At 45.6% G+C, this 15,889-nt stretch overlaps 1 protein-coding gene across 2 annotated transcripts in view; it reads right to left on the bottom strand.

Moving 5' to 3' along the window:
• The window catches only part of ttyh2 (tweety family member 2), a 60,774-nt gene that overhangs the window by 38,667 nt on the left and 6,218 nt on the right, over positions 1-15,889 (bottom strand). For both annotated transcript variants that reach the window (XM_084343202.1, XM_084343203.1), the window contains exon 2: positions 7,633-7,805. In XM_084343202.1, coding sequence (XP_084199328.1) covers positions 7,633-7,805 — 173 coding nt within the window. The remainder of the gene's footprint in view (positions 1-7,632; positions 7,806-15,889) is intronic.

Below are 15,889 nucleotides of genomic sequence, written 5' to 3' on the forward strand. Positions count from 1 at the left end.
AATTACTTCACAAAATAAAACATTAACTTTCAGGGAAAAAGTGCAACAATGTCGTCAGAGGCAGTCAGCATCTGTAAAACTCAGGCGGAGACGAGGATTAGCACTCCTGAGGGGAAACTCTCTGTGCAGTGAGTCACCAGTTTATCAAGTGCACCACCTCCAGTCCAACGCAATTCAACAGCTCCGCCGTAAATCCTATTTTTATGAAGCATTTAATGTCAGGAGTGTTGATTCAGCTTAACATGGGTGATGAATTAAGAGAAAAGTATCTCAGCGTGGTGTCGAGGAGCCTCCAGGACGGTTTTAATGTGAGAGAAACGTCTGAAACTCCACCAGAGCTCCGTTTTTAAGATCCAGCGACATTAATCACATCATTTTTCAGACCAATATTTTGTTTTCGAGCATCTGCAATCACAATTTTCCTTTAGTTTATCATTTATTTATGTATATATTTCCACATGACGCAACAGAAACACGAACCACAGCCTCCAAAACGACCACAGAGATGGTTCAACACTCACCACTGTACGTATCAGCCTCATTGTCCTGGATCACGCTGTGTTGCTGCCTCACACGCCGGCTCAGACTGACACACAACTCACCACATTATCTGAAAATCAATATCAGTTAATATAAACCAGCGATGAATCGAGCCCCAGAGAGCTGAGCGGATACAGCATGTGGCTTTTTTTGACTTCTTTTATCGTGGATCAATATTTTATGACCTCATTAATTCAATGAGTACGGCGCCTCTTTACTTATCCGTATCTAATAAACCATGAAACATCAATACAGCTTAATGACCATAATCCACTTATAGATATCTCACTGTTTATTTAGACCCCGTGCCTGTTAACCATCTCAGCTAACTGTCCACTCATTTTTTAGCTATTTCACCACTTATGCATCACTGTAAGCTAACTATGTGGTGACCTGTTTTAGCTTTATATTAAACTGTTTATGCATTAAATTTAGTTGGCGTAAAATATTTTTACCATTTAGCCGCAAGTTTGACCTATTTCACATCTTTGCCGGCATTTTAAAGGTGTTATATGTAAGAAAAGATTCAAAAATTAACTAAAATTATCAGCAGATTGTGATGAAATAACAGTTTGATGTTGCAGCGCTATCTACTGACGGTAGCATGCTAACCAGCTAGCTCTGTCCTGTGCTACACTCCACCAGTGCGCCGAGCGCCCAGTCCAGGCCGCTGGCTGCACGTGCACCCCCTACTGGTGCAGAGTATGTACTTGCAAGGTGGCCACTTCTTACGTACTGCACCTTTAAGCTAATCGATACAGCATCTTAGCTAGTTTTCTCTCTTTCTGTTAAATCTGACACAGTTTGAGTTTCATATTATGATTTCTACTCCACAATATTTCCATGTGACCTGAAAGCAGCTGCAGAGGCTCCTCCTGATGCCCCCCGGGTTAGGAACCACTGCTATAAACCAGCACTGTGCTATCACATGAAACAATGAAGGGAAAGGAAAAAAGAAAGGTAAGCGGGAGTCGGACTAATTGAGACCCGGAGCGGTATCCTTAACCTTGTGGACTCCTCCCTGATGCTTCGGATAAGCGCGAAGTAGAAAATAGCGGCTATAAATCCACAGTCGCCGGCGCTTCCTGCAGCGAGCGCCTGGAGTCGCTGAAGTCCGGTGAAGCCTGACTGTGGTTGTGGATGCTGAGTGCAGGTGGAGCAGAACAACAGGGGCTATTTTCCTAATGAGTACAACGAGGACAAAGTCTCATTAACTGACCCCCTGCAGGTAAGCCACCCACTCTGCAGGTTTAAAACACATAACTCTGACGGAGAGAAGGGAAGCAGCAGATGCATTAAAGAGAGAGCAGACAGGAACGTTTCTGGCTTTTTCTGGAGAGACGAGAAGCGACAGACGCACGAGGAAAGAGGCGGACTGACGGCGATACGAGCAGACAGCGTATACGTTTGTTTGTATCGAGTGATGTGAGAGTGAGAGCAGCACAAATAAAAGAAACTCCAGCTTTGCCTCATGCACCCTCGTATAATAACAATCCACTGATCATGACTCATATTTATATTTTATTTGCTGGATGTTTTTCTTGTTCCCGACTCAAAAACATCACCTACAAAAGAAAAACATACCACAGGAGCTTCTCTGCTTTCATCCGTCTCAACATTTCCTTTAATGCCACGGACTAAAAGTAGCCGGGAGAAAAATGTGGATTTTTCTTTGAACCACGCAAATATTTTAAGGGTTAGGATCTAATTAATATAAGGAAGCTGAGGACAGAGAGTCCTGTGCAACGAGAGAGAGAGCGTCTCTCTTCTTCTTCTGCTCTTTGAAATATCTTCGCTCTAATCCAAAGAGAAAGTATCGTAGATCGGAGCGGGCATGAACCGAGCACAAAGTCCAACCTGTCACGTTGATGAACGACAAAACGGATAAAAGGACGCTGACGTAAATTCAGAAAAGAGACCGAGAGGTTTCAGCCTGCAGAGGAAGAAAAATGCCCCTCAGCTACTCTGAATACACTCAGACATGTTTGAATATCTGAGATTTTGCCCCAAAATGGCAGCAGTGACTCTTATGTGCAGCAGTCCGATAACATTAAACACAAATAGCTCCTTTCTTTTAAAGGCCAAGATGCAAAAACAGGTTGTAAATCGTCAGCTGCTAAAAATAGATGACCCCGAAACAAGAAGCAAACGAGGGTGATATCGTGCAAACATCTGAGCTGTCTTACTTTTCTTGTGATTGGCAACAGACGCAACACAATAAACAAATAAATATTTCAAGAGTCCTGGAACGAGAACAGCGTCGCTAACGATGATCTATTTGCACGAGCAGTGAAAACTGTTGTCATCGTAAGACGTGAGCGAGAGTCTCTGCTGGAGGACATCTGAGAATACAGACGATGTTTTCAGGATTTGAAATGTTCATTTATCCAGACAAAAGGACGAAAAGTGATCGCACGTCGTTGTTTAACTCTCAAATTACCAACAAAACATAAGAATCCCTTGTGCAGCTACTGAACGAGGCCTCGATCACACACAAACACTGTTTCTGCTGACGACGACTTCGTGTGAACAAACAGAGAGAAGCCTTCAGACTCAGTTCACCTCGTGTAAAACAACACGCTTCCTCTTCCTGCACTTCATTTGTACACTTTATGTTTTCTTGTGTTATTGTTTACAAGCACACACTCACTAACATGTTCCTCAACATGGAGAAGCAGCGTTCAGATATTATGAACTGAGACTTTTATTCTGTAGTCTGTTCTTCTACTTTCCTATTTCTTTACTTGTTTTGTTTTGTTTCTCGACGTCTTCCTGCTTGATTTTAATGTAATTCTCACGCCCCTGTGAAGCACTTTGAGTCGCCTTGTGTCTGAACTGCGCTCTACAAATAAACTCGCCTTGGTGATTAATGTTAACGATGAGGGACGATTAAGACTTTTAGCTGTATTTGCGTTGTAAACCTTGAACAACCTGCTTTTGAAATACTGTATTTAATGATAAAGTGAAGCAAAACAGGACAATAACTTGAACAAAAAAGGTTTTCAGGCTCCTGCCGTCTCTGATTGTCATATTACAGTAAACCAAACTACCAGTTGTTACAGTCCACACGTCCTCACTCTGACCAGCTACATTATAATCACTCAGTTAATGTGCGACACCACGGGCAGGCCTGCGAACACAGCTGAGTGACATCTGCTCTGCTTTCACCGCTGTTAATTGGGATGGACGTCACGGCCTATCAGCTGCAGCCACTGTCAAACATTATTAGAGCGGAGGACGGCGAGACTTAAAGCAGAGACGGAGACAGGGATGGAGGACGGAGACAGGAACATATGGAGAGCAGGAAGTGGAGTAACAGAGGAGATAGTGAGGAGTAAAGCGAGGGTGAGAGGAGGGAGAGGATCTGGACTGATGAGATGGAGATGAAGCCAGTTTCCTGTTTCTGAGCCGAAAACACAAAAATCCTCTGGGACGTCGCTCTGGCACATCCTCGAGACCGACGTAATCAAAGTTGGGAATCACATGAAGGAGACTTGATTTCCCGCTGGATGTTTCCCCCACTTCATTCATCTCACCACATTAAGTCCTCCAGCTTATCAAGTCGAGGCCGTGTGCATCTGTAGACGTACTCCAGCACATCAGTGTCTGAGAGGACGACTGCTGGACGCTCCGACAGATGACAAACAAAACGACTGTGTGATGTGTGACAGGGTGCTGTATATTTGGCCATCGGAAAAGGAAAAGAAGAACTCATGTGCGCTTCAACCCGCTAATGTTGTACAAATATTAGGAGTTGCACATTGAAATAAGCAGCTGCCTGCACTTTTTCTCCAGTCGGTCCAGAGGTCACAACAAGATGGATTCATTAGAAGAGCACTTGTTGAAGACGATGAAGAAAACGAGACGGAAACGTTTGTTCATGTGTCAGTTTGATCAGTGTGTCCATCGCTCTCCACAGATCTGATGTGTTTGACTCTTCAGCGGGTTTCAGGTTTCTCTCAGGTCTGATGCTTCATGAACGTCATGATTTATTTACTAAACGTGTTTGGACACCAAGCGCAGCAATTAATAAAAACTGTTTTAATGGGATCTTGATGTAGGCACACCGCTGCAAAACATTCATTAGGGGGGAAAAAATATTCAGACAGTCGTTGATGTTGATGACGTTGAAGGTCGCTGGTTTGAATCCCCTCCAGCTGCATGTCGAAGTGTCCTTGAGCAAGATGCTGAACCCCAAATTGCTCCTGATGAGCAGTTGGCACCCTGCATGTCAGCCTCTACTATGAATGGGTGAAAGTGCTGTAAAGCACTTTGAGCGGTCAGTAGACTAGAAAAGCACTTTAGAAATGCAAGTCCTTTTATATTTGCACCAGACAAACTGCCATTTTTGCATCTTTCAGTCTATTTCTCCTGCACTTCATGTGAATTATTGGTCCACAAAATGTTGCATCTCAGCCGAGAATGAAAACACTTCTGCGATTCTTTCCTCACTTTTTCAAATTTCTCGCATTTCAACCCCACTTTTAGATGCTTAAGTTGAAAATGCAGAAAAAAACAGGAGAGAAATCATGAAAAATGTGGTTGCAATGTTTTCTGGATGTTATATTTACTACCTACAGTCACAGTCAGCCTGACGCCCTCCTGTTGTTGTTCTTGTAACTTAAAGTATCTACTCTTATTCTTTCAAACCAAAAAGCCTTCGGGCGGAGAGACCTTTCCTTCAAACCTAAAGGCATCGATTCATAACTTCTTCTGAGAGCCTCCGATCCGTCAGCGAGCCTCGACTGTAAACACTTCATGTCCTCACGCAGCAGCGCCCACTGTTCCCACGGTCCCTCGCTGCCGCTGCTCGCTGCTGCTTCCAGCTGTTATTTTCACTTTGCAGCGTACATCTTTAATGCGAGATGACGTCTTAAGAAACCGTACATAAATGATTAAATATCACATAATGAAGCGCGGGCCGGCTGGGTGGGAGCAGGAGCCATTTGCATCCCTCTCAAACAGAGAAACCGCTGAATAAACATGTGCGACGTGAAGCTACGATTAGCGCTCCGGTGACTCAAAGGTTATTCGACACGCACGAGTGTTTGACATCGTGCTTTTAGCGACTAGCGTTTAGCTTTGAATGGAGGGGGCTGAATATTTCACTCTGGATGAGTTGTTTGTGTGTTTCTTTTTTTAATTCATCACGTTGCATCCAGCAGCCGCGGGCGAAGAGGATGTAAATAATTACTGAGCTTCACCTACAGATGGTTCAGGACAGAAGCTTTCAGCCTGCAGGACATTTTACTGACACCGCCGTGTTCCCACTCAACAATGAACCTCTTCTGAGGAAGATAGATATGCGATAATGCTCCAGGCTTAATTTAATAACGGCCACCGGTTTCTTAACATGACTGTCACATGGCTCTGAGAGGTAACCGCTCCTCTGGCAACAAATTCAATTAGCTACTTTGTGAGGAGAAAGCACATCTCATTGACTGACTTAATAGGTTTCATCTGGTGATGTAAGCGCTGAAAATGTTTTTGGTGTCTTTATAAAAAGGCTGTGAGAGGAGATCTTCAGGGGATCCTCCATGTTTGAGGTGATTGTTTGACACAGGATGTTATAGAAAGTAGAAATAATGAGCCGCTCCAGGTCGTCTGCGTTCCAGCTAACGGCTAAACTCCCCCGAAATCATTAATCTGCACCGCCGCTAAACGTAACGTCGTCTCAGATCAGGAAAGTTTTCACTTCACTCGAGACTTGATGAGCTCCAGCAGCCTGCAGCCAAAACACATCACATCTGATGCAACGCTGCTCACTGTCAGAGTCTGAGGGGAGAAACACCCGGTCAGATATCATCTTGGAAATTAAGGCAGTAACAGCCTCATCTTCATCATTTAACACTTCAGACGCGATAACGAAGCTGCAGATTGTTATTTTTTCCTGCTCCGCACTAATGGGACTAATGAAAAGTATAATTTCACTCACCATTAGTAACCCGCTCTCTGTTACTGGGCTGCATTATGCAGCCGACGATGTACACGAGAGGCCTTTTATAGAAGCGGCATTAAAAGAGGCTGCGCTTGATGAACTTTTACAGTCTGCTGGTTCAGGCGAGCTTTCAGCTGAGGTGACTGTTATTTACAAGTATTGTTAATGGAGTTTCAAAAAAACCCATTATACTGTCTGAGCTGTACTTAGTTTCAAGACCGCTGTAATCCTATTAAGACTTAGAGGTATGTAGAAGAGGTATAGTGCTCGAGATTGTTTGTCTGCCATCTTTATTTCCCTATTTTATACTCTGTACAGTGACCTTCCTCCTAAATGTCACTTTCACATATTTCCTGCAGAGTCAGTTGGCGCATCGTTACCACACGTAGAAGGTGATTAGTCTGCAGGGCGGACGTCGCAGGCAGAAAATGCACAATCACACTCGACCATCGTCAGCAGGAAATTCACGATACGTCCGCATCAGGACGCTGCTAACTAATGTGTTTAAAGCCAGAGGGAGAAACTAAAGATGATTCCCCCTTCAAACCCGAGGCCACATCCACACTGATGTTCGTGCCGCTCATACATCAAAATCAAAAAAGCTGCACTGTTTTGTACATGTTACATCTGGATTTACAGCCATGAATCATACAAAAGTCTAGAAAAGGGTTCATCACAGAGATTTCATCCACATCGACCACATCGGCGTCTCACAGAGGTAAAAAGGAGTCTTGGCAGAAACACATCAAAGACTGATCTCATCAAAAAGGAAGGAAATGAGAAGCCGAAACTACAAATAGCAGCTGAGGGTATTTCTAAAAAGAGAGGTGGACCGAGCCTGAAGGAGACCGGGAACAAGTCGAGAATATGAATGTGACAACAGACAAACATACAGAGATGATGCAACAGGAGCTAATATCTTTACGTTCTCATGTGGGACTGCAGGATGTGCAGAAACAGACTGCAGAGAAGGCATCGCGCCGCTTACAGCTCGCCCTCAGGAATACTGAACGACCTATAAAGAAAATGGGAAAACACGCAGAGTGGCAGCGGCGACAGTGTGTCTGTGTGTGTGTGTGTGTGTGTGTGTGTGTGTGTGTGTGCACTGTAATCAGCTGTTAGTCAAAACATCTCGTCTTGATTTGTCCTCTCACCATGTGATGAGGCCGGCGGTGACGGCGGACCAGGTGACGCAGCAGGAGTTCGGCTTCTTGCTCTCCTCCTCTTCATCTTTGCGGCAGCAGCACAGGCAGCTCAGGTAGATGGCGAGACACAGCAGGTTGAGGCCGAGCCCGGCGGCCGCCACGCAGCCCAGGAATATGAGCGACTGCAGGGAGGAAAGAGGGGAGAGGAGGGGGTGACAAGTCAGAAACACAGAGCAGCACCAGCGCTCGTTGTTCGGCCTCGAGCAATGAAGAAACATTTTGTCCTGGAATGCATCGTTTCCCAGAGGGTTTACAAAACTTTACAATTTAAGAAATCGGCCCTTTAAAGGCGAGACAATGCAACGTTGCTCCTAGATAAGATACATGTACAGTATGTAGCATATCCAATGAACCCTTGTGTTGTCCTGAGGGTCAAACATGACCCGCCAGAACCCCCTGAGTGATCTTTCAACATGAAACATGATGACTTTACATGACGACAATAATCCGATAACTGGGAATAATCAGGTTGTGACGTGTTTAAATGCACTTTAGTGACACGATAACGGAAAAAAAAAACAGGTTTCTAAACATCCTGTCAACATGACGTCGCTTATCGTGGCGTCTGGGATGTTTTAGGTTTGCAAAACATGCATTGCGTTGTGCATGTGAGCAGAAAACACATCTGCTCGGTTTTAACAACATCTGGTTTGTTTTACTTTTTGACACTGATGTAAAAGAACGAAGGAAACCGGATTAACGCAGAATAAACCGGAATTTCGGGCAAAAAACTAGGTGTGATTATCTGATTTCTCATAATCCGATTAAGCATCTCGCATCGTGGTGTTTACATGACCACTCGAATCATCTGTTGACTCCATAACTCAGATGATGATCAGTGTCATATGAACACAGAGGATCCTACAAGAAGGTCCTCACAGCGAAGAGGCCACTCTGAATGAAGACATATTATTGTTTCGGCTAACGAGAGCAGCGTTAGCATTTATTCTGAGGCCTGCAGTGAAAGCCAAAATTAAGTGGCCAATCATAACACACACCAAGTCATTAATTTGCTTTTGCTAATTCGTGTTTTCCAGCGCTGCGTGCCAACAGCGACGACAGTCTCGATAAATCACCGTTAAAAAGCTTTTCCCCTCATCATCTGCTCGTGTCTCCTGGAGAGCTTCATCATGGAGTCCACACAGATTCACACTGGTGTCAACGGTTATAATAAAACTAACAAACACAACGAATGTTTCTGCAGCGGGACAAAGAAACGAGGCCGGAGAGCGGACACCTCCTCGTACATCTCCACCCCACCTCCTGCAGGAGATGGAGCGCTGCGACGGAAATAGCAACAAGAGCCGTCCTAACAGCCTCCAATGAATTCTGCATCCATCTGTGAGCAGATGGGTTTATTCGAGCTCGGCCCCTCTTAACGTGTCCTTTTTTTAGTTGGTCTGAAATCTTTTTGGTGCCGAGCCATCTGCTCTCACGCTGCGATGTTTGCGAGTCCCGCAAGTCAAGTAGTGGGATTAAATTCAAAAAAATGGGAGAAGAATCTGCAGGATTATGTCAGCGATCGCTATGAAAGAGGCAGGTAAATTGAAAAATCCTCAGAAAAGCCTCGAAACAGATGTTTACATCATCTGTCACGGCGCCTTTCACAGGGAAACACGACCGAAAGGTTTAAATAAGCGCGATTATTTTGGACGCTCGCTCTTTTTGCACTTTCTGCACCGTGAATCTTTGTTTACATCATTCGCACCCTTCCCCCCTAAAAATCAATATTTCTTTCTACGCTCGCTCCATCTGTCGGGCTCATCTTGTCTCATTTCACGGCTACATGCCTTTCATGAAGCAGGACGCACATCTGCTGACAAAAAAAAGGGGCAAAAAAGAAAGAGAAAGAGGCGTCGAAGGACGGGAAGGGCACATTTGCGGTCACCGGCCCCTGAATGGTCCCATATTCTCCGGTGCTCCTTTAAAGTAGGTGTTGGGAAATTAGTGGAAACTTGGCGCCGAGCGTTTAAGAGACGGGATTGTAAATGTGTTAATGGGTGTTCTCAGACAGATGGATGACACCAAGGTGAGACGACGAGGCCAAGAAGAAGAAGAAGAAGAAGAAGAAGGCGGGGAGGTGTTGGGGGGGTTGGCGTGACGAGAGCCGGCGTAAACTGGGTGTAATTGAGGTGAACGCAGTAAATGAGATGGAGATGTGGGACGCAGGTGGGTAATATCGAGGGGGGATGGGCGCGAGGAGATAAAAAAAAAAAAAAGGGGGAGAAGCTCGCTGTGTCGGGGCCACCCAGCCTCTCCTATCGTCATGGTAACGTGCAGGTTGGTCGTCCCCCTCGCGGCGGGGGGGAGGGAGGGAGGGCGAGCGAAAGGGGCGAATTAACACAGCCAATTTGAATTAAGCAGCATGTGACGGGCCGGCTGAAGCTGCCGTGCACCCTCGTGTCTTGTGATTCCTCCTGGCAGCCGAACAACGCTGAGACCAGGAGGGAATGTGACGGGAGACGAACTGTGTTTTTTTAATCTTTATTTTGGTAACTTTGATTGTTTTTGTGCCTCAAAACACGTTGTATAATTTAAAAAAAAACTGCAGGGGGGGAACTCAAATATGCTTTTTTTTGTCTTCGAGAAACATTTTTATTCCAAGGTTTCTTTTTGAGGCTCTCCACTTTCCTCTCCGTCTATCACTCTCTCTCTCTCTCTCGCTCGCTGTCCTTTCCTTTCTTCTGGGCGCAAAAAATAATGGCTTCTGAATTATGTAGCATCCATCGAGTGGAAGGTCGCACACACACACACACACACACACACACACACTCAGACACACACTCAGACACACACCACAGCCCCATCCTGTAACCATCACTTCTGAAGTGCTCCAACCTTCCATTAAGTTTAAAAAACACCATTTATCTTCCAGGCGACCGGAGCGTGCGTTCAGCTGCTCTCTGGGAAACAATCAAATTGGCAGCTCCGACCACTTACCCGCTACCTGAATTAGCTCTGAGTAGTTTCCCATAAAAAAAAAGTCGACACCGTGTGTTAACACCCGTCTCTTTACTTACTCGTTCCTAACTCAAGAGGCTCGGCTGTTTTTTACGGCTTTGTTTCCTCTCAATTGTCCCCTATAGGCAGGGAGGTGGGGAGGAGGAGGAGCACGAGGCTGGAGGCAGCGACGCGAGGGGGGAAAGGAAAAGGAAGGAAGATCTAGCTGAGCGGAAAGGCTTTCCCTGAGACGTGGAGAGGATGAGGATAAAAAGAGGAAATAGGGAGGAGAGGGGCCGCAGAGTGATGGAGGGGAAACTGTAGGTAATGAAAACAGTGAGACAGCAGCAGAGCGAAGACACGTGAAGGAGGAGGAAAAAAGAGGGCAGCGAACGCCTGAATGATGCGTGTTCGGTCTGGAAAAGGGAACAAAAAGGCAAAGCTAACTCATCCACACCGCGGTCTCTTCATTACTCAGGCCACGGCCCAGTTTCTCTCTGGATGTCTTCGCCCCGAGGCCGCAGCGTTGCATAATGTTTTACGCTTTATCCTCAAAAAAAAAAAGTGAACAAACCTGAGCGAGAGCGAGACGAGAAGACGTATCAGCCGTACGCTCGGCCCTCAAAGGACGGCGGATGAACTAAATCAAGAGATGACACATAAGTGAACTCGGCAAAGGTTAACGCAAGAGGAAGGTTTTCCAAAAAAGCACCTCATGAGCCATCTGTTAGTCACAAACACTGTCATGTGTCATGTGTCGGTGTGAGTGTGATAAAAAGCACAGCTGCCAGCTCATGGAGGATATCCAGTGTAATCCAATTAACTATTGGCTAATCTATCTGTGTTTTTTTTCAATTAAAAGATTATTTTATTATCTATTAATTGTTCAAATGTAATTCAAAATGTCAATCCACAAAAAAACCCTGCAATAAATCCAACTTTCTTACAGTCTGAACTCAGTCAGTCTTCACAAAACACGTATAAGCTGATAGCCAGCGACCACAGTTCAGGACTGTGTTTCACAGCTGGAGTCAGAAACCAGTGGATAACTTTGGGACAGTTTCCAGCCGTGTCTGTGGTGACGAGGAAATTTCAGTTTTTGTTGATTTTAGCGGTACGACACCAGCGCCTGCTGTCGTAAAGATGTTTGCTAGTGTGTGACGGAGAGACCGCAGGAAGGATAACGATGAGGTAAAGTATTTATATGTGATCGGACCCGAGCACAGGTGTTTGGCCTCGTTTGCTGTTCGAGGTCATTTATAACCATCAACCTGATCTTTTCCTAAACCTAACCTGGTTTTATGTGCCTTAACCTGACCGGACCATGACAACAGCACGGCGCACAATGAAATTGAAAACAGAAACCTGAAGAAACACGAAGCTGGGACATAAAGTAAAGTCTCGACACATCCGTGGTTTGCAGAAAACGTACATTGCCAACATTTTTTCTGGTGATTGGGCTGCTCTGACTGGTTGGGTCGGTTGGGTTTTGGGTAAGAATATCAGCCAATCGGACGCAGAGTAGAGCTGACACACGAGATACGACTAGAAGCTGCTTTTGCCTCAGTCGACAGAAAGTCTTATGAGATACTGGACTTCATTTGAAAGAAGGACAGAGGAAAAGAGGAAAAGTTGCTAACACAGTGATTTACTGCTGAGATTTTCCCCAAATGTTCAGTCCTCATCTATAAATGAACGGCCTGAACATAAACAACACCTGAACTGATCCACTGATAAAAATCTTTATTGGAGCAGAATGGAAACAGGCAGAAAACGGAGGCGATGGAGGATGAGCTGTACGTCGAGACAGGATCCCTACAGTCAAAGTGGTATATAGCTCATTCCTTATGCTGAGCATATTACAAAATCAATTTTTAATACACAAGTAGTGAGCATGATTAATACATAGAGGTGGAAAGCACCTCCATCTGTTACATCTGCTGAAGGCGACTAGCAGAGGAGGAACTCCACGAGCTCGCAGTGACGCTAAACGCACCGCTGAGCGATGTGAAGCGTCTTTCCGCCAGCGTGGCTGCTCCACAGCAGGTGGTGGACAGCTGTGTGCGGAGGTGGAGAAGGTCTCCGGGCGCGCTGGGAATCAGTGTACAATGTGTGTGTGTGTGTGTGTGACAGTGACATTACTTCAACATGATCGGGGTTAAACATGTGTCAGGTCACGTAGAGAAGGAAGAAGACACGAACAGAGACTAGAAACATCACCTTAACTCACAAAACAACCAGGACAAACCCACGTGCTGCAGTCGAGGCACAGATTTCAGTCCCAAGAGTCCAAACTCAACATCCAGAACACAGACTCCTTTCAGAAATATTAACATAAAGCAGCCAGTTGTTAATATTCCTGTGACGTTTCCGTCTTTGCCACGTTTAACATGCTGTAAACTTTATTATAGCACTTTATATAATCCACACGAAGGGCTGAACGAATGCCGGCCCCGCCTCCTCCCCTGAAGACCAACGGAGCAGTCCGACTCGCCGTCTTCTCTCGGCGCTCCCGCCCGTCCCCACTCTGACACTCGGGTCAACACCCTCGGGGACCCGGGCTCTTTCCGGCAGAGTGCACTCGGCTGTGCTTGCCCATGTTCACGGCTCGGATGCCATTAAGTCCCGGCAAAACGACCCATGGGTTATGGATGAGAGGAGGAGGAGGAGGAGGAGGAAGGAGGAGGCTCCTCTAGGATCCTTTAAATCTGTTGCGCTGCCCTGTTGCCCTCAATATTCACACCGCGGCCATATTCCCTGGACATCACACTCGAGGGTGAGAAGCTCAAATGTCGTAATGCTGCAGCTCGTTAAACGTAAATAATCTGACAGTGTTATCACTGACGTCCTCCTGATTGATTAGCACCTGTAAGACAAAGGATTGTGATGTGTGTAAAGTGTTTTGATCATTTTAATAATCACCTCAGTGTCTTAGATAACCGTTAGCAACCCAGCTGGTCGAGGCAGAGGTCCGCCCACCACTGAGTCCGGTTCTGCTCGAGGTTTCTTCCTGTTAAAAGGCAGGTTTTTCTCGGCAGTGTCCCCAAGTGCCTGCTCCTTGGGGAACTGTTGGGTCACATAAATATTGATTGATTGATTGATCGAATGTTGGGCAGTCCCTTTGTGTGGTTAGCCCGACTTTCAGAGCTCAGCTAACGTCGGGTCGCTATGGGTCTTTTCCTACACTCGGTGCCTGGGAAAGCTGCAAAAAATGTGACTGATGCACAAAACCTTAAATCTCACTGCTCATAAACTCACCAGTACTTCATTTTAGTAGCTAACCAAACTTGGTAAATGGTAAATACTGGTAGTAACTGAAGTAGGAGGTAAAGTTACTGTAGAGTTGACAGGAAGTAAACAGACTTCATCACTTCTACCCTCATGAGTGTCTTCCTACGCTCACATCATCGGATTGCAGTGAACGTTGTTATCTCCTTATTTCCTTTGCACCCTCTGTGAACCCGGAGCCCAAACCTTCCCCCCTCGGGGGAGTCAGGGGTCGTGGTTTTGATGCTACACCCCCCCCACAACAAAGGAAACCCAACCCCCTCCCCTCAGCCTCCATGAAAGAGCAGACTCTCATTGTTGTTTCTGCTGGAGGGGAGTGCTGCTGCGTGAATCCACTTGTCCCAGTTCAAGCAGCTACACACATGTGATGCGACCTGCAGAAGATTCCTATCGTTGCTCCTCAAAAATCATGAAGAAAAAGGAGAAGCAGATGAAGAGCGAGCCGTCACAAACCTCTGGCTGTGTGGCTCGTCCTCCAGCGCCGTCATATCCTGTTTAAACGTTGTTATATCAGCACAAAGGATGGACGTACCGCCTTATTAGTACAGACCTCGGCCATACCATCCAGCCAATCAGGTGATGCTAATTACTGGCTCCGAGGCACCACAAAGACAGATTGGGGTTAATGACCTTCTGGAGAGCCAGCGGCGACACTGCGAGAGCCTCTTTCTATGTGTATGACTCAAACGAGGACTAAGTAGAAAAACAAGACATCATGACGACTACAGAAGCTGAATAACTGTTTTTACAATAGGATTACACACATGGAGGGAGAGGCTGAGGTGAGGCAAGGAGCACGGAAATCAACAACAACTGATTTTGGATTGATTTTTCTTGGGAAGGCGACGGGAGCTGGTGATTTTCCAATGCAATCAGAGGCAATTATGGATTTTTTCAGCACTTGATATGCACAATTCCCCCAGTTTTCTATAACACAGCCGACTATAACAGCTCATGCATCCAGTTGTAAGATCAGCTGTGATCAGTAAACATGTGGATCTTAAATCAGAACCAGCGAAGACACAATCGAATATTTGAGATTACAAAAATGGAGAAACACATTTTTACTCTCACGGCTTCGTCTCGCACACATGAGGCAAGATCGATTTGTGAAGGTCTGATGAGGAAAATGCTGATGTACGCAGAAAATCTTAAACAAAGACAACAACACAAAGCTCTGGAGGAGGAGGCTGTTTGCAGGCGCTCGGCTGAAACACTGATCTCAGGGAATCTCTGCGAGGGAAGCCACTGAGGCGGGAGGATCGAGTGTCTTAAGACTGTGTGTTTGCTCCGGTAATTGAATACCACGTCTGCGGCTTGTTCATTTATCCCCATTTCATTCCAGGTCGCTGTAAAAGCAAAGATAAAAAGCTTTCAGCAGAAACTTGTCTGAGCTGGATGGTGAAGTGATCTGTGGCCCAGGCATGAAGGGAGGATATTGTGTTGTCGAGGACAAATAGTGACGCTATTAAACAAAGCTCTTTGTTTTTTAAGTGCCGGGGGGACGGACAGGAAGTGTGAAACCTGCACAGATGTCCGTGTTTGTTGGGTAATAAAGCAGATTTATCTTTGCATTAAGTGCTACAATTAGAGTATCTTATGTCGTCAGTTATACAAAGTGACACAACATGATAAATATACAAAGCTTACATAAACTACACTACACACAGAACAGACTGTTTCAGTGCTGAGAGCGGCGACAGAACGAGGCACGTTTTCCTTCAGCGACGACATCACACGTGTTTCTGTGCTTGACTGAGCGCACAGCCGAGTCTTCAGAGTAATTACTGTGTCAACAACAGATTATAATAACACAATACTGAATATTCATGACAGAAAAATGGGCTGACTAATGTGTGACCTTCAGATAGTGAGTAACGACGAGGCCTCAAACCAACGACAGAGATAAAAAGACAAAGATTGTCTTTCGTGCAAAGATCTCGTCAGTTAAAGTAACATCACTAGGGACGCAATTCGG

This window comes from Pagrus pagrus (genome assembly GCF_965226575.1).
Source record: "Pagrus pagrus genome assembly, chromosome: 21".
Taxonomy (NCBI): Eukaryota; Metazoa; Chordata; class Actinopteri; order Spariformes; family Sparidae; genus Pagrus; species Pagrus pagrus.